This window comes from Mercenaria mercenaria, unplaced genomic scaffold, assembly GCF_021730395.1.
Source record: "Mercenaria mercenaria strain notata unplaced genomic scaffold, MADL_Memer_1 contig_2963, whole genome shotgun sequence".
NCBI classification, from domain to species: Eukaryota; Metazoa; Mollusca; class Bivalvia; order Venerida; family Veneridae; genus Mercenaria; species Mercenaria mercenaria.
In genome coordinates this window covers 27,822-47,158 of record NW_026461059.1, presented here as the reverse complement: position 1 = coordinate 47,158, position 19,337 = coordinate 27,822, and the positions used below count along the sequence as shown (strand labels likewise).

At 35.2% G+C, this 19,337-nt stretch overlaps 2 protein-coding genes across 3 annotated transcripts; one reads left to right on the top strand and one right to left on the bottom strand.

Moving 5' to 3' along the window:
* Positions 1-1,752: 1,752 nt before the first annotated feature.
* On the top strand, positions 1,753-10,138 carry LOC128552618 (ultra-long-chain fatty acid omega-hydroxylase-like). The gene is made up of 11 exons (XM_053533662.1): positions 1,753-2,191; positions 2,488-2,635; positions 3,545-3,726; positions 4,390-4,514; positions 5,351-5,413; positions 5,834-5,957; positions 6,628-6,760; positions 7,409-7,538; positions 8,158-8,436; positions 9,133-9,198; positions 9,666-10,138. Exons 1-11 carry the CDS (start codon positions 1,982-1,984, stop codon positions 9,766-9,768), a joined length of 1,563 nt encoding a protein of 520 aa, XP_053389637.1. The 5' UTR covers positions 1,753-1,981; the 3' UTR covers positions 9,769-10,138.
* A 141-nt stretch (positions 10,139-10,279) lies between these two features.
* On the bottom strand, positions 10,280-16,826 carry LOC128552619 (uncharacterized). 2 transcript variants are annotated; one of them, XM_053533663.1, is made up of 9 exons: positions 16,683-16,826; positions 16,088-16,260; positions 15,385-15,490; positions 14,852-14,974; positions 12,931-13,008; positions 12,677-12,737; positions 11,695-11,810; positions 11,212-11,323; positions 10,280-10,894 (listed from the first exon to the last, which is right to left on the bottom strand). In XM_053533663.1, exons 2-9 carry the CDS (start codon positions 16,225-16,227, stop codon positions 10,680-10,682), a joined length of 951 nt encoding a protein of 316 aa, XP_053389638.1. In that variant the 5' UTR covers positions 16,228-16,260; positions 16,683-16,826; the 3' UTR covers positions 10,280-10,679. The 2 variants fall into 2 exon arrangements, with proteins under 2 accessions (XP_053389638.1, XP_053389639.1); XM_053533664.1 differs by having other exon boundaries at positions 16,088-16,255.
* Between the last annotated feature and the right edge of the window lie 2,511 nt (positions 16,827-19,337).

The window sequence follows — 19,337 nt, the reverse complement described above, 5'->3', positions numbered from 1 at the left end:
AATACAGTAAAAAAAAAAGAAAAAAAATCTCCTCTTGACTGAACTATCAGAACGGACAAACATTACCTTATTCCCAAGTATACACTATCTTATTCCCAGTAAGTCCACTTTACACCTGTCGCGCTAAAAAACCAGGGACGATTCTGGAATTTGAGCGTCTTCTGTATCTTGCACTATCCTCCCATTAAAAGTATACGAGGAGTCGCCCATATATGTGTTAACATTGGCAAATATAAGTGAATATATATATATATTCATTGTCCTGCAGTGATTTTTAAAAAAAATGCATGAAAATGCTCTGCTGGTAAAAATGCATATTCATCGAAATGTATAATTTCTTTTTAGACAGTAATCATAGACTAGAATTTATGTTATGAAAGAGGGCAGTTTTCAAACACAGCAAACACATTACACCAATAGGAGACAACTTTACAAGGCAAATATACATAATTGAGCCGCGCCATGAGAAAACCAACATAGTGCGTTTGCAACCAGCATGGATCGTAATTCCCAGTTCAATTTCAACAGAAGTCCGGCCCCGAATAAACTCGAATTATATTGTTTTACTCCGAAGGTTGTGATGGCTTATTTCTGCCAACCACATACACACTTATCTATTTCGAAGTTTTCCTACAGATGTCACTTATTCAGTTATCATTTAGCAAGTAGAAAAGTTTCGAGCTACCAACTTAAGTATCTTAACAGGACAAAACTACCTTTTAGTGTCCACTACTGCTATCCATATATTCATTTACGTTATCTAGATATCTTGATTTTTTTTTCAGTTAGTCAGATATGTTATGATAACAAGAATTTTAACATTTATTCAAAATAGACATTATCAATTTTGTTCTCCTCCAACTCATAGATGCGAGTTCGCCCCTATCGTCTTCAATATAAACTATTTTAAGCTAGCTGGCTGTCACAATATCCACTTATTTATGTGAATAAGTGGTGGCTATGGTGACTGATTTCTGCCATTTCGCCCCGCCAACACGAAAACACGACAACACGAAAAAACGACAAATTTAACACGCCGACCGACATCCTAATCAATATATCACAGAGAAGCCCGCCCGCTTAGCTCAGTAGGGAGAGCGCAGATGTATGGATTGCGGGGTCTTGAGTTTGATCCTCGGCCGAGGCGTATGTTCTTGACGGCGATTTAATAAAAGACGTTGTGTCTGAAACATTCGTCCTCCACCTCTGATTCATGTGGGAAAGTTGGCAGTTTCTTGCGGAGAACAGGTTTGTACTGGTACCGAATCCAGGAACACTGGTCATGTTAACTGCCAACCGTTTCATAACTGAAATACTGTCAAAAATGGCGTTTTAACCCAAAACAAACAAAATGAATTTCAGAGAAATGGTAAATCAGTGTAAGGTTTAGCCACTGAGGCACTTACAATCGGTTTATTTCATCATTATTCTTAAGGATGGAATTTTCCTTTGCAGTCAACCCTAAAGAACAGTCTTGAGAAATGATAAAGGGTCTTTGTTAACCGATGGACTTTTAGAACAGGTAAATGTAAACTGATTTACAGGAAGAGAAAATTAATTAAGACCTTTCAAAGCATGTTATATACTAGAAGCTGTGGCGGATGTTATTATGAAGCGGTTTTTATTATGAGGCGGCAGTCTTTAGTACAGGTTTAAATGTAGAAATATTTATAACAAGATGGTCACATTAACACTAATATCAGCGTGAACTCACGTGTCCAGTCCAGAAACGGTTACAAAATTTCGATTACTGGACTAGTATCAGTTTAAGTTCAGATAATGTAAATATACACGAGATAAAATAATTCAACATTTGATTTTGATACATCCTTGATGAAATACCAAATTTGGTATCTAAAATATAGTAAAATTGGTATTTACAGCGAAATATATCTTCAGAGATAGATCTTATTACATAAGTAGTTGCTATATTCATCGACTCCTGGTTTACTAGCATTTGAGTAATTTTTAGAAGAAAACAATGTTTGGGAGTACTACAGTATCAAATATTGTACCCAGCTCTTGGAATCTTACAGAGTCAGTGATATTAACAAGTTTGTCAGTGTTAACTGGGACATTCCTTCTTTATAAGGTACTAGGGCTGATCAGTCAGGTTAGAAAACTGAATGTGTACTTTAAAAATGTTCCGGGACCAACAGGACGACATTGGTTCTATGGCCATCTTCATCTGGTAAGTACTTTGAAGCCAGTCAATACTTTATTATATCATTTCCATTGTGACAATGCATTCATGGATTTGAGAATATTAATTTGTTGTACATGTATAAAGAAATACGGATATAATTACTTGGCAGCATTCTATGAACCGCTTTATTAATGCCAGACTAAAAGAATACGTATTTGTTGTTACAGAGATATACAAAAAAAGACAAAATTCCTAGATAAACAACAGAAAAAACACGTCGATTGCATGGTTAGCTTGGATGAAAATCTCTAGTGAAAAACAGTTGTTTTTTTTTTTTGTAGTTCCCCAAATTACCGTCAGAGAGAATAAAGTTTATACTTGGACTGGGATCAAAGTTTCGCCGATATTTTTGCTTGTGGGTCGGCCCAGCCAGAGTGACTGTCATCGTTAATCATCCAACCACAGTAAAGGCGGTTATGAAAACATCTGGTATTATTTTATTCTTCATTCATGTTTCCGCTGTTGTATAAAAGGATTCTAAAACTAGGCTATTTCTTACCATATGTGTGTTCGGGTTTAACGTCTTTTTCAACAATTGTTTAGTCATATAAACGACGTTATCTACTTGTAGCAGTGAGCACAATGCCCAACTATATAGTGCTGCCTCACTGGAATATCACGCCGTAGACACGTGACATGATACCCCACCCAGTCACATTGTACTGACACCGGGCTGACCAATCCTAGTACTATCCTCTTAATGCTGAGCGCCAAGCGAGGAAGCTACGTCGTTGGTATGACGCGGGCAGGGATTGAACCCACGACCTCCCGCACTCGAAGCGAGCGCTCTACCACTAGGCTACCGTTGCAGTCACTTATCATATGAAAAAGGCAAAACTTTGGAGACCAGTTTCGGAATCCAACCTTACCATTGGTCAGATTTTAAAAGCTCAGAAGCAACTTAGTTGATACTGGATATTTGAGAGTGATCACAAAACTCTTTTAGAGGAACGTTTCTTTTAAAAAAAATTTTCGAATTTATAGATGCCAAGGTTTTGACAAAGTATTTACTTTCATTTATTACAATTGAATTTTGCCATAATTTTTATGCAAGACAAGTAAGGGTATAGCATCTGACTTCTTGTCCGGAGATCGCGGGTTCGAATCCCGATGGGGGCGCAATTAGACTGGGAGCTCCTCGACCTCTTTCTTAGGTGCGGGTACTGACGACAAGTCCGGGAACATCGAGCGTAGTTAACGTGTGTTGTAAGACCTTTCTGTAAAGGTCGGGTTGAACAGATCAGCTTAAACAAAACAAAGAAAAGTCATATCGTGCGAAATTTATATTTGACTGTTAAAAGAGCGACAGTGTAAAATAAAACTTATATTTTGATTTAGAACCCAAACCAACAAGTTTCGGCGGTATGTACCGATTTGGATTGCCTTGGCTCGGGAGAGGATTGCTGATTGCGGACGGAGCAAGATGGGCTCGATCCCGGCGGCTGTTGACGCCGGCATTCCATTTCGATATTCTAAAACCATATGTAGATATTTACAACGAAGCCGCCGAGAAACTTATGGTAAAGTAATTGTTCAAAATAAACTTCTAGAATAACCAGATTAATTTTCTGTTCCATAACTTTTGTTTATTGTTCAGAATATTACGTACTAATTTTGGTGGAAAGGTGTAATTTTTCATTAAAGTTTAATACAAATTAATTGCCGGCGCTGTCCTAAAAACAGGAACTTCGTTCCACCCGTATGTTTATATACCGTATATTTATATATACTTATAATATACAGATAGACTTTGTAGGTACAAAAGTTGGTTCACACAGCACTTCCAAATATTAAATGTAATAAAATCAGCTTGAATTTTGGGATTGTAGTTGTGCATCTGTAATTTTCTGAACCAACTTTGCAAAATTGTTCTATATCCGATATTGTGTTTAAATTAGAGATTTTTCGAGACAGTTATAACGCCCGTTTAAAGTTCCATAATCGAAAAGTCAGACACATATGTATGTATACCATCTGTGTTACCGCTTTTCTCTGAGGATAGACAATGGAATTTGAACAGAATTTGATTTCCTTGTTTGATGAAGATGATACAAACATGCATAATTACCTTAAAAATTAACCCATGTCTTCATGTTCTGTGTTAAAACTATATGATAGAATTGCAAAATGACATGCGGAATGTAAAAATACTTTATCTACATTGTTGTATTATCATTTTCAAGGACAATTTGGATAAGTACGCGGAAGGAAATGAAGACTTTGAGGTGTTTACAAACATCAGTCGCTGCACGCTCGATGTGATACTACGCTGCGCATTTTCCTACGAAACAGATTGCCAGAAGCCAGGGTAAGAGTACCCTTGTAAATAAGCCATAAGCCACTCTGAGTAGGTGAATTAAAATGTCAGCATCCTTTTAATTAAACTTAATTTTATGTCAGAAGCCAGAGTAAGTAAATTCAAACGCCTGTAATCAACTTAATTTTATGCCAGAAGCCAGAGTATGTAAATTCAAATGTCTGTATCTTTGTAAATAACCTTAACTTTATGTCATAAGCCAGAGTAGGTGAATTAAATGTCGGTATCCTTGTAAATAAACTTAATTAAATTTAATTTTATGTCAGAAGCCAGATTAAGTAAATTCAGATGTCTGCGTCCTTGTAAATAAACTTAACTTTATGTCAGTAGCCAGAGTACAAAAATTCAAATGTCTGTATCTTTGTAAATAAAGTAAATTCAAATGTCTGCGTCCTTGTAAATAAACTTAACTTTATTTCAGTAGCCAGAGTACATAAATTCAAATGTCGTACAATGATATCTATGTCAAAAGCCAGGGCAGATAATGTCGAATGTCAGTACCAGCTGGTCAGTACCCTTGTAAATAGCGACTATTATGCACGAAGACAAATGTTATTGCCCTTGTAAATGCAGTGATTTTTATGTCAGAAGCCAGGGTATACATGTAATAACAGAGGCCAGGAGAGGTAATATCAAATGTCAGAACCCAAATTATGCTAGAAAATTCGGGGTATGCAGAACCGTAAGATTTTACATCAGAAGTCAGGGTATATGTTTATATATCAAATGTGAGTACCCAAGTAAATGGAGATAAAAAGTACATCAGAAACAAGGGTAGGTAACATCAGCATTATGTTGATGCTGATAACGTTTTTCTTTTATTACAGGTCTGCACATCCATATCTTACTGCTGTAAATGAACTGTCAGAGATATGGTGGAAGAGGGAAAAGTTAGTACAATATAATTTACAAGACTGGCTTGCTCGTTTTATCGAGTCTGGCTTAGTAAAAAGGAAAACAACGTTAGATTGATAAATTTAAAAAATAACATTTCAAATAGGTCATTTGAGAAGAAATTTGTTTTAGAACGTTAGGAAAAAGAGACGCGAAAAGAGTGAGCGAAAGAGATGCATTTTACGGCGATTTAATAACATATATCACGGAAGAGCAATGTATTCGTTGGTAAAATTCAGTCTTGTCCGTCTTATACGATGATAAAAGACAAATTTATAAAAATCACATGAACCGCAATAAATATTTTATTCGCATGTTCTTCCAGTTGAAAGTTTTGTTATATTTTGGAACGCTTCTTTGCGTATAAACAGAGCTTATCAATATCTGTTTTATCTCTTTAAAACCATTTATTTCAGGCGTCTCATGTTGTACCCGGATTTCATTTTTTATTTAACACCTACGGGTCGCCGCTTCAAGAAGTACTGCGATTACGTCCATGGAGTAGCAGAAGAGGTGATCAAAGAACGGAAAAAAGCATTGGTTAGTCACGTGATACATTTTTTTCAGAAATTGAGAAGTAAGATAGCATGATGATGCATGTATTGCATCTTACAACAACAACATATGCATATAAATAAAATGAGCCGCACCATGAGAATACCAACATAGTGCATTTGCGACCAGCATGGATCCAGACCAGCCTGCTCATCCGCGCAGTCTGGTCAGGATCCATGCTGTTCGCTAACGGTTTCTCTAATTGCAGTAGGCTTTGAAAGCGAACAGCATGGATCCTGACCAGACCGTGCGCGGATCCATGCTGGTCGCAAATGCACTATGTTGCTTTTCTCATGGTGCGGCTCAAATGGTGTTTGTACAGAAACTTTATTATTAAGGTAGTGGGTACAAAATGACAATCGGCATTTTCCGTTCAATTACGTTTTCTCCGTATGTGATTTCGGCATTCCTCGGTTGTTATAGTTTCTGTTAAGGCCGAAGAGTGCCGAAAAAGCATACGAGATTACGTAATCACACGAAAATTTCTGAGTGTCATTACAGGTCAAGTATCTTAAGATACTACTGTTTATCTTGAAAAAAGCTTATATATGACCGTAATTCTCAAAGCGAGTAAAACTAAACAGTCATACGTGTCAACTTCTGAAAAATGCCATATTATACATATGTTCGTAATTTACTCCATAATTCATTACAGGAAAGATCTACAAAACCTGCAGAAGGCAAATATTTAGATTTCCTTGACATACTCCTCACAGCGAAGGACGAGGAGGGAAATGGAATGTCTTTGTTGGATATCAGGAATGAAGTGGACACTTTTATGTTTGAAGGTAAACTTATTTTTCTGGATTTCGTGTGCTTGAAATCCTTCTTGGTAACACAGTTTGGTCCCGAATACATGAAGAGATGAATATGAGGCATTCATTTGTTAAAGAAAAATGAAGTCCGACGGACTGCGTTAATTGATTGATAATGTAATATGTATGACATTAAAGATAGAAAAAAGAGCGAAAAAAATCACTGTTAAGCTTAATAGACTGGCTCTTCTAAGACAATAATAAGTCTATTCTTTCAGTATCTTCAGTAATATTCATGGTAAATAAAGCTTACAGGACCATGCCTCTATCATGCGTTCTTAATATACATGATATATAAGAAAAACAGCAAACAGTCTCTCAAATATCCGAAAAAAAGTCACACGATAACAATTTGGTTCTATAAACTGATGACAGGAAGCGCAGCTATTTTACACTACTATTTCCGAATCGAGAATATAGTTTTCTACAATGTGACTGTCTAGAACTGACTCGTATTTCTTTACTTTTTATTTATCAATTTAAAATGGTGGAATTCCGAAAAAAATGTCACAAATGATCAGGCGTGCCCTTATAAACGCTGACTTCCATTTTCCCCCTTTGTTCGACATCTGTTATAGCGGACAGCTATTACAATGTTTGATTCGGTCTTTTTTTATGCAGGTCATGACACTACTGCGAGTTCTATCTCCTGGACTCTGTATGCTCTTGCGAAACATCCGGAATACCAGAAGAAAGCACAAAAGGAAATTGATGAGATTTTTAGCTCTAAAGATACTGAAGAAATAGAATGGTAAGTGGCCCTTCACCCTTGGTTCATGCGGGGAAGTTGTCAGTTACTTGCAGAGAACGATGTTTGCAGTACTGGTGCTAAATAGTAGGTTAGCTTATCACCGTTTTTAAATGAAATAGTTGAAAAACGACATAAACGCCGCCTGCATCTCCACCCCAACCCGTAAAAAAATATCAATAAAAATGTTACAGTCTGAGAATATTGTCTGCATCCGGACGCGGGTTTCTGTTTACAAACTGATCCCAGTCTAATGGCATAAATGACGGAGGATCTGCTCAATACTCGAAATAAAAGTTGCAACATACTATAAGATTCTTTCACTGTTGGTAGGTGCAGATGGGAATATCCGGCTCGAGGGTAACGGTTTTTGGCGGTAACGAGGCTCAGCCGAGTTACCGCTCAAACAGTTAAACAGATGTGCGTCATTTACAGCACGAGCATCATCTTACACCCCCCCCCCCCACCCCAACCCCCCGGGTGAAAGATAGAGTGTTTCAGACCAATGAAGTCTCCAGAAATCCCAGTCTGGTATGCAAGAAATGTATTTTCTCTCTTTACAGTAGATATATTGTATGTGTTTAGGACACAGATAAAGGCTTCATTAATACATTTATTTCAGGAAGGATCTTAACAAGCTAGAATACCTGACGATGTGCTTGAAAGAAAGCCTGCGAAACTATAGCCCAGTTCCATTTATACAACGGGAGTTTACGCACGATTTTGAAGTAGAGGGCCGCAAATTTCCGGCGGGAACTCCGGTGACTGTGCACATATACGGTGTACATCATAACCGAGATGTGTGGGAGGATCCGATGAGTTATAAACCCGAGAGATTCTCGAAAGAAAATGTTGCAAAAATGGACTCCTACCAGTTTGTGCCTTTTTCAGCCGGACCAAGGTATGTTGCTTAGATAAGAGTTTTGATTAAGCTGGTTTACGAATCCTAGTATAGAAAGCTATAGCTTATTTGATAAACACTTACATTGATTCTATCTAATAAAGCTCGACGGTCACTCGCGGTTCCGCTTAGTACTGCATTGGTAACATACGGAGTTGATGTTGCGAACCTGCTACTGCTGAGTTTGACGGATGACACCTTTACCACCACTACCTCGAAATAATGCATTAGATTATTTTACATCTGCATAAAAACTTAAGTATACCCAGAGGAATTCAGACAGTGCGCGCTGAAATAATAATCCGTCTATATAGATCTATCGAACCTTCCTAAAGTTGCGAAATATTTCCGCTGCAGAACTCGTGCATATTTCCCGATGCAAATCTAATAATCTTTTTATTATATACGCATCTACACGTATAAGTACATGTATTATATAAATGATGTAAATTGTTCTTTAACATGAGTAAAATTGAAAATGTCGTCGTTAAAGGCATTTTACACGCGACGACACACGTGAAAAATGACGTCACGCACCCCGATATGAAGTTTGGACGTCAGTATGGAAAAATGTCGACGTTTCAGGTTCCGTTGTAATTTACCTAACGGAGTTTATAAATGAGTATGTAATAAATCGAACTTATTGCGACGTAACTTTGATTTTATCATTGGGTTTTTTTGTTGTTTATTTTTCAGAAATTGTATCGGTCAACATTTTGCCCTGAATGAAGAAAAGGTGATCCTGGCACGACTACTTCGACGGTAAAATCGTTTTTCCCCCATATTGATAGTGAGTTAAAGCAGAAGTAGTAATGACAATTTGTTTATTCGAGATAACAGAAATATTTGAGACTAAGCATTGTTTGACAATATCCTCAATGATTATTAACCAAATATTTTATAATTATCATAATGTGCGATTTCTTCAAAGAACTATATAATTATTTAGTTACGAGATTAAGAGTATATCTGATGTGAAAAAATGTTTAACCGTTGCATGAGTTTCAAGTGACGAAACAGATAGAAAAGTTTGACCAAAGGTTTCAAAATCAGTATCAAGTGGTGCACGAGTACAATTTATTGAATTGTTTCGGCTTTTATTTAAATAGCGTGGTTAGGGTAGGGGACAGCTTAATATAACGTCGGCACAACTATATAGGTAATATAGCGACCTTAGGGCTTTTGGTGGAGGAACGCACTACTAGTATGCAGCAATTGTTATCTTTCAGGTTTTCGTTCCATCTTGATCCATACCACGTGGTACAGATGAAGATCGCGGCAACTTTACGGACAGAAACTGGAATCAGGATGTACTGTACAAAACGATTTTAGCTGGATTATCGGATGTAAAATACAATGTGCACCAATCATTGCTCTACAGTCGAGCTTGTCTTTTTGGACTATCAGTATTTGATTCAATAATTCATCTATAAAACCTTTTATAGTAAGCGTCTCCTGGGAGATAGTATGAACAGTTCTTTCAGCAGAAATGCTGTTTTCATGGGATCCTTTGTTTGCACCTACATTTTGGTCCATGAATATTTTTTTCCAGAACTTTATATAAAAAATATTCACATAAGTATATTATTCCTATACAAACTAAGACAGTTTGAAATTTTCATATGAAAAATAAAATAAATGATTTTTTTAGGACATTTTATCGCCCAGAATAGCTGAAATTTACAATGCAAGACGATAGATTAAAAACAACTCAAATTATGTTTAAAAGATCCTAAAACAATGATTGGATACCGCTTGTAGAACGATAGTATTGTCTAATGCTTGAAGAGAAGACAAGGAAACCCGTGTAAGGAAAAGACTAAACAAAAGTATAAACTCGTACTGCTGTGTTGTATTTTAATTGCTTTTCGATCTTTTCCTTCAGGTCTATATGATTGATTCTGTATATAGTTCTTTTTGTTTCAATAAAGATTAGATAAAAATCATAAAAAACTTGTTTTAAACATTGAAAAGCCAGTGCAAGATATTGCATAAAATACCACACACTGTTATATCGTCTTCATAGTTATTGTGCCTGGTGTATGTAAAATACAACACAATTCTTTTTTGCGTGTAAGTGTATACTGGATGGCAATCAACAAAACAATGCACGTGCGCCGATGCATATTATGCTCTTTTGATGTTTTAGTTTATAATTTTCATATTCAATCAAAAAGTTACAAGTTCAGTAGGTACTTCCTTTGAAAGTAAATGGCTTTTCAATAAGCGCTTTGCCAACTTGATCACGAGATTTCCGTGAAAGTTTTCGACACCTTACGTCCTTGATTTTCTTGAAACCTCACCAATTCTTTTGAAACTATTTTTGCTTTTGGTGCTGGTCGTCTGCGCTTGCTCAGAGTGGTTCCCAGCACCGACGTAAAGTACATAAAACTGAGCAGCATCTGGGCGGAAACGAACAAACTCGTGTACCAATCCTTTGGTAACGCGTCGGCTGCGCCTGGAAGATAGCACGAAAACAATTTAACTTTTGAAGAAAAAAAAGGTGATTCCGTGAGATAATGTTTCCTTATTTTTTCGTTATAGAAACAACGCTTGCGATTTAGGTGCTAGTATCAATTTTTTACATACCAAAGTAGTTTAATAGTGATATATGCCTATATCGATTTCAAGGTCTGAATAAGCGAAAATAAGTTTCTAAGATTCTCGAGAGGAAAACTTTGTTTTTGTTTGCATGCCAGATGCTCCTTAAGTTCAAAATTTGAAAACAACAAACGAACAGTTTCATAGAAAATTGATCATGAAGAGAAATTTTACCACATAGCGTTGCCGTGGAGACGGAGAAGAATAGAAATCTCGTATACAACGTGACTATCATCACGGGACTTGAGTTCTCTTCGGCGTCAGATACAAATTTCCAAGATCGAGGCTAAAATATAATAAACACATTTATTGTATGCAGTATTTTAATGTAAATATACATTCTTATAGCTTTTGAGAACCTGTAGTTAATTTAAAATAGCTGTTCAGATTAACAATCAAAGTTGAAAAACTGTTTCTTCATATTACTACAAATGTATTTAAAGTTAAAGTATATACACTCCGGAAGCGGCCTACTGTTTATATAAAAATAACGAGTTACTCGGGGACATTGATCTGGCACCAGGACGCTTCCCTAGGATACTGTTTTTTCCACTCTTTCTGCAAACAAATAGCTGTTATTGACCTTATTTAACAGTCAACATTACACACTTTTTTCTGTCAATAAAGATTAAGACTTCAAGACATGCAACAACTCACATCCATTCTGTATGATGCCGTGTAGATGCCGGAGAAGAGAAGAACGGTAGCTATATATGACTGTGCCAGCAGAATTCTAGTTACCTCCCTTTTCTGAATCTGACTCAACAACTGAACTGTAACAAAAGTGTTGTTTTATTTTATTTTATTAAGTGTGCAGCACTTTACTGTGTGATAATGTAGCTGAGTATTTTATGAACTAAATGTTAAACGTCGGATCAAAGTCATTTTTATCATATTAATTAAATTTTAAAGAAAATACCTTGTTCTTTCGTTCATTCTATCTGCCAGTTCTTAAACCATTTAAGGCAGTAAAATAACATTAAAAATCGTCTTTTTAAAATTAGCAATGAACATTTCAATATTTGACCAAAACATTATTCTAACATGACTCGATTTGATTTCCGGTTAAACAAAGAAGGAAATCAAGCTCTGTATATTCTGCGATAAACAACGGTTGACGCGCGGACCGGTAAGAGAGCATTATGACGTCAATTATGACGTCAAATTGCCAAATGACGTCCGATACATTACTCATCGGGCAAATGAAGTCCAGCATAATATTTATTATATTATGTCAATGAGCATGTCAGAATGAAAACAATCAAGCCCTTCTTGATATTTATCGTCTAATTTAGCATGGTTCATCGTTCAGATGCTTCAGTATTTAACCACTCGGGCTAACGCCCTCGTGGTTCAATTCCTACGCATCTTAACTCTGAACCATGCTAAATTAGACGATAAACCACTCGAAGGCTTTGATTATTTGTTAAATCTATTTTACAGGGTATTTGCTAAATAAATAATTCACAGTGTGTAAATGACGTCAGAAAATGTTATCTGCCTCCGTGGTTAGCCATAAATATCGTTATGTTCAATCCTTTTTTTTTTATTAATTTCTGCACAATGTAATACTTGAACATCCTCGTAAAAAACAGTCCCGCCAGTTTATCCAATTGTTATTTTTAACAATTTTGCCTACCTGAGATGAGAATAACGACTATGAGATTTACTGTCTGTAAAAACAACATGGCTATGGAACCCTGAAATTAACAGAAAATGTCAGTCGTACAACTGAAGACAGTTAGATAATTACAATCTTTATAAATTTGAACTATTGCCTTCTCGAAGTACATTTACTTGAAACTGGGCTGGGAGGTGTCGATTAATCAAGTTTTAAGAACATTCTATATTTACTCTAATAATATGACACAAAGAAAACTAGATATATCTCACGTATTTTAATGCTAATTGTTTATCGTCGTCATTTTTCGGCAGGCAGTCCACTAACGCCAACATTATGATACAAACGAGCTGCAAATACAACATGAACAAACATATTTATTATACAAAATGTATAAGAATTTACCCACAGCCTTTGTAGCGGGTTGTAAGTCTAGTTTTATGTATATTTTGGCCATGAGTACACCCAAAAATGTTTTCCAAAGCCGGACGTACTTTTTTTTAATTTCTAAAACTTATTAGCGCTAAATTTCGATAAAATCATTAAATAATATTTTTGGTTGCGGGTTTACCCCGCTACCAAAGTTACAAGTGTATTTCTGACAATCATGCATATAGCATCTTTATTTTATTCCTAATAACATTCAAAGGATGTTCATGTGCTACACAAAATAGTCCCATTCATGAACAATGCGGATGAATTATCAATGATCAAGCAGTTCTAATTCAACATGTATCCATTCACACTGACCATTTAGATTATATAAGATCTATCAATGATAGGGTATTTCAGCCCATCCTGTACGAAAAAAAGGACCTGTTTTACAGCTGTAAAACGTCTGTAAAAGACCTGTATTTTGAAATTACAACTGTAAAAGACCTGTAAGTGGAAAACTGATCAGAAATACAGTTAAAATTTCCAGGTGTAAAATATGAAGGTCTCAATTTACAGCTGTAAACATTTTACTGTTGAAAGTTACAGCTGTAAAATGGTCATGTCTCAAAATTACAGCTGTAACATTTTTGGAGGGAAACATGAGTATTGTCAGCCATCTTTAATGCATTTTGGTTGGATATAATTGAAATTCACACAAACATCACATCTTGTAAAATTTTGGAATTTAAAGCGGTATAGAGTAAGTACAGATGTTTAATTATCTATTATAGTTGTAAAAGGACATGTATAAGTACATACATTAACTATTTACTCTATACTGGAAGCCGATAAGTTTAAAAGAAATAATTACAAGATTGTCATATGTTTTCATGACTGACAAAGAAAGTTTTATAAACGAGATCTGCATATGTTCTACTTTGTATCCTACTCTTGAATTTTGCTGTTGCTATACTGTAATCATACCACATATACTTTACGTACTAGATCATTTATTTTGCCATTTTCATAGTAATTGCTACCTTATCTAGAGAATTGCAATTCATCATAAAACTTTTTGCACCTCTACTTTCGTCCCTTAAAATAATGCTCTCTTTTTCAATACCTATAATATTTCTACAGCTGTAACTTTTGGGCATTTTTACAGCTGTAACTTTTTTTTACAGGTGTAGCTCATTTGCATATTTCGAACTGTTTTACAGTCATTTGACAGCTGTAAATTGAAATCTACAGCTGTAAAATCAATATTGTTATATAAAATCTACAGGTGTAAATTTGGAATAAGCATGACTGTTATTTTGAACAAAAATACAGGTCTTTTACAGCTGTAAAATTTCGTACAGGATGGTTACATCATTTGATTTCCAACTGGCAATTTAGATAAGTTCATGTAAGGTCAGGTAGAGTTCATCTTAGATATGAGGCACATTTGTATTTTGTTTCTCATACATGTATATTTATAGATTGGCATTTAAACAGAAAATAAATCTACCAAAACCCGCTACCACCAGACGTCTCAAGGCTTTGATTAAAAAGTGTCATTGTATCCGAAGGAAATTCAGCCAGTAAAACGATAGGGTCATGTGCTTGACGTGATTTGAATATGCTGGTCTTCTCGATAAATGACTGTTCAGAATTACCTTAAACGGAAAGTATTCATTACTACAGCTATCATGAACGGACCAGTGTCTTCTGTCGATCATATCACATATACATGCTTTCCAATCTTGCTTATTTCTCCTAATTAAATAATTCAGATACCAAAGCAAATGAAACTAAATTGAAATTTGGGGACAGTACCTGTAATATTACTGTGGCAGATATTCCTTTTGCTCCGGTAAACTTACTTATCATTTTGGACATAGCCGTCTTCACGTTTGTACAATGACAACGCTGAAACATTGGTGTTTCTTTCTGCATTTCCTAGAAATAAAATAACATTGTTGAATTTATATACCAAAGCCTCCCAAAGCTGAAAACATCTTCCTGTTTTTTTTCTGGCTTTCCCCATGTTCCCTACAACAACTGCGTATTCTCGATGAAGCTTGCTTGGCTAGTTTCCATTAGAATTAATTAAGAATAGCCAAACAATAATAAATATGTCTATAGAGTGAACAGAGAGAAACGAGTACATAGAAATAGATGTAAATATAGGCAAAACATCACAAAGAAACGTTGCACACGAGAAGATGACGAACATGTCCTGTCAGAAGTTACCGTTCATTACTTTCTTGATAATAAGTGTATGACCGACAATTATATCATCACTTCTGAGGATGTTTCAAAAAGCTCTATAGAACACATTAATCACAAAGAAGTAAGTTTTAACTAACGATGTACTGAAGTTCATCTACATGTCTGGACAACAGATCTGAGGCATCGTTGAGGTACGTAATCAATCTCGCAGCTTCTATCAAAGACATTTCAACTCTCGTTTCTCTAAAAGATAACATTTTACAAGAACAATGCCACGTTATGATGAAGTCTCTATGAAAAGTTCGTTATACTAATTGTATATATACATTGATAGGTAGCTCTGATGAAATAATTTGTCAAAACCAAACCCTTATCATGCTTTCGCTTTTGTGACAAGTGTAGATCATGACCAGCCTGTGCATCCGTGCAGTCTGATCAAGATCTGCACTGTTCGCCATTCAGTAGTATATTTCTTGGTAAGGACCCCTTTTAACAGTTGATACTGCCAAATTGAAAGATTCTAAGACAAGTTCATTGTATAAATTTAGCAGGGTAAGGGCTGAGTGTATTCTGAATTCATATTACGAGGCTCAGAAGGAAATAGATCCTCATAACTCTAGCACCTGATTGGTTGTTCCTGTTTTGAAATTGACCAATGAAATTGCATTATGAGACTGGTTTTCAAACTCAGTACCTGTACAGAAGATCCAAGGAAGTATTACGCTCGATTAAGTATTACCTATTAACACTTGAGTTTACTTACTGAAACGTATGTAACTTTTAATATAATATATTTTGCTGGAACTAAAGTAGCATTTTTACGTTGCACTGTATGCTTACTTTTTCTCCACGTCTGGTTTCGGCATGTGTACTGAACTGCCTAGCAAACAAACATCATCGTCTGCTGCATTAACACTTCCGGGACACGTGTTTTCTTCGAAAATATGGTCTTCCTCGGATGGCATCCTGATGTCTACCATGGGTTCTATCGCTTTGATATAATCTGAACTGTTCTTAAAAAAATTTGTCTGGTAATCAATAATATTTTAGAAAGCTTAAATTTGAACAACAGCTACGAAATTCATTTCCATGATGTTTTATATTTCCCACAAAATAAGTCTAAAAAATCAGTTCGAAAATTCATCACTGGGTAAAATTTATACAGCATACACAGTGTACTGTATTTTTCAGATTTTCAGTGATAGAATATCTTCCGAAAATAGGCGGTCTTAATAGGAGTAGGAAGTAGAAAGTCGATTTAAACTACAATGTATACTATTACAATGTGTAAAATAATCATAAAAACTTCCTGCTGTAAAATGTAATGAAAAGTTAATTCATATCCATTCTTTTGTGATGAAATATATACACAAAGTCATCTAAACATTGTTATCAAACATGTAATCAAAATTTTAGAAAATGTCGAATAACTTACGTAATGTGTACCCCTGCACGCTTTAATAACCTTAACACCTTTCCAAATACTGTAGCACCAAGTCCAAAATAAAAACAATAACAAACGGTATGATAATGGTAAGATACTCTTCACAAATGTCAACAAAATCGTCAGAACATGTTTTATGAAACATACATATATTGTAGTTGGTAAATTTTTATCTTCTATTATTATTATTATACATCATATCAGTCTGATCATATGAGCGTATCGTACATTAAAGCTACACACCTCAAGATTTATGGTAATTTGTTCGAAGTTTATAAAAGGCTGTCTTCAGTTAGTAAAGCTGTAATAACTGATTACTTACGTGTTGTAGATAAAAGTTTCAGTAATTTAGAAACGAGTAACAGTAATACGCGATTACTTGCGTCTTATTTATAAAGTATCAGTGTTTTAAATTTAAAAATGGTAACTAAAAAGTAATTACTTGCGTATTATCAACAAGTTTCAGTTATTTAGAAACAAGTAACTGTACAAAGGGATTACTTGCGTCTTTTCCATACAGTTTCAGAAATTTAGAAACAAGTAACTGTACAAAGTGATTACTTGCGTCTTTTCCATGCAGTTTCAGTAATTTAGAAACAAGTAACTGTACAAAGTAATTACTTGCGTCTTATCAACAAGTTTCGGTAATTTAGAAACAAGTAACTGTACAAAGTGATTACTTGCGTCTTATCAATAAGTTTCAGTAATTTAGAAACAAGTAACTGTACAAAGTAATTACTTGCGTCCTATCAACAAGTTTCAGTATTTAGAAACAAGTAACTGTACAAAGTGATTACTAAGTAATTACTTGCGCCTTATCAACAAGTTTCAGTAATTTAGAAACAAGTAACTGTAAAAAGTAATTACTTGCGTCTTTTCCATACAGTTTGTCTGAATTCAGAAACTGGTAGGTGTATGCGTCTTATTTAAATTTAGAAACTTGTTACTGTTACAAGTGATTACTTCAGTCTTATTACTATTATTATTATTATTATTATTATTATTATTATTATACCAGATTTATATAGCGCCCTTTTCATGATAAAAGTAGTATATTACTACTGATAAACACGTTCAAAGGCGCTTTACATATAGAAACGCAGCCACACAGGGCGCGAAATTCATCCTCTACTAGAACAGACTCAGAGCGATCTGACCAGAGGGACAGAGTGAGATAAAGCCCCCAGAACAGATAGAGAGAACAGATTTAGATACAGGCCTGTCCGGCTAACTTAGCCTAGCTCTTTGCGAATAGACAGTCTGGTTTTTTAACGTGCCCGGTGTATAGAACCGATACGCGCGAAGCCGTCTTTCCTGGGAAGAACCAGTACAGGCCTCTTAGTGGTGGGAAACACTTTAAGAGCACTCAGAAATTTCCAGTGCCTGGACCGGGATTAGAACCCCGGACCTCTGGATTGACAACCAAGCGTGTTACCACTAGACCACCGGTCTTATCTATAAAGTTTCAGTAATTTAGAAACTGGTAACTGTAAAAACTGGTAACTGTTAGTAGTGATCACCACTTTATCTATAAAGTTTCAGTATTTTAAATTTATAGAAACTAGTAACTGAAATAAGTGATTACTTAAATCTTATCTATAAAGAACTGGTAAATCTAATTAGAGACCACTTGAGTCTTATTCATAGTTCAGTCATTTAGAAAGTTGCAATAAGTGATTACTTGCGTCTTATCTACAGTACAACAAAACACTTTTACTCAAAAAATGTAGAAAACTCTCAACAGCGATATTCACTATGTGGCAATTTGGTAGTAATATCTAAGGATTTCAGCTGTACTTCGAATCATACAAATGCTAAATATGCTTTTTAACAATACCAATCATTTTCGCTATGTTTAAACAATTCAAAATAAAAAGAGAACTTTTTTATGTTAATCTAGGGGCATGCCCCTTTAACTACTACTGCAGTATCAACTTCCCCCGGATAACATAGTCACTTGATGATCAAAGGCGATACAGTTCCGTAAAGTACATTGTTTTATTTATTTCTACTTTAATTATACCAAAGTCCAGATTAATATGTTTAAGCTCATTTACTTTTTAAACTCAGATTTTTTAGTTAAACGCTCGCAGTCGCGGTAAAATGTTTCACCTAGGTTGACATAGAATGTACATGACATAACACTGAAAGAAGAGATATCAGTGAGAGAATACACGTGTTAGATATTGGTAAATAAGCAAGAAGAATGTTATTTCAAAACGTTTCAAAAGGTTTACAGTCTTGTGCACAATATTTAAGTTCTCGCAAAATTCATATCTAAATAAAATTGTACCGTTGGTTACTTTCACAGCACCCACAGTTTACCGACTTTTTGAGATAAAGTAATCGCATAAAAAGTTAACGAATCGCTTTAATAAAAAGCTAAAATATTTTGCATTAAACAAAGAAATGATTTTCTTTTAAAAACACTAACTTAATTTTAAAATAGGCGCTTGACAGAACCTCGGTCCTCTCGCGGAGTTTTTTTCTCATGAGGGTGTTTTTGGCAACCATGGCACATGTGCCAAAAGAAATATTCATTGGATTCATTTCCGTGGATTTATGTTTAAAGGTTGTGCTGTATGTTCTTTGTTTTGAATTAAAAGCGTTTTCTTGGTTTTCAACGGGCAGTTTCCTAAATTGTCT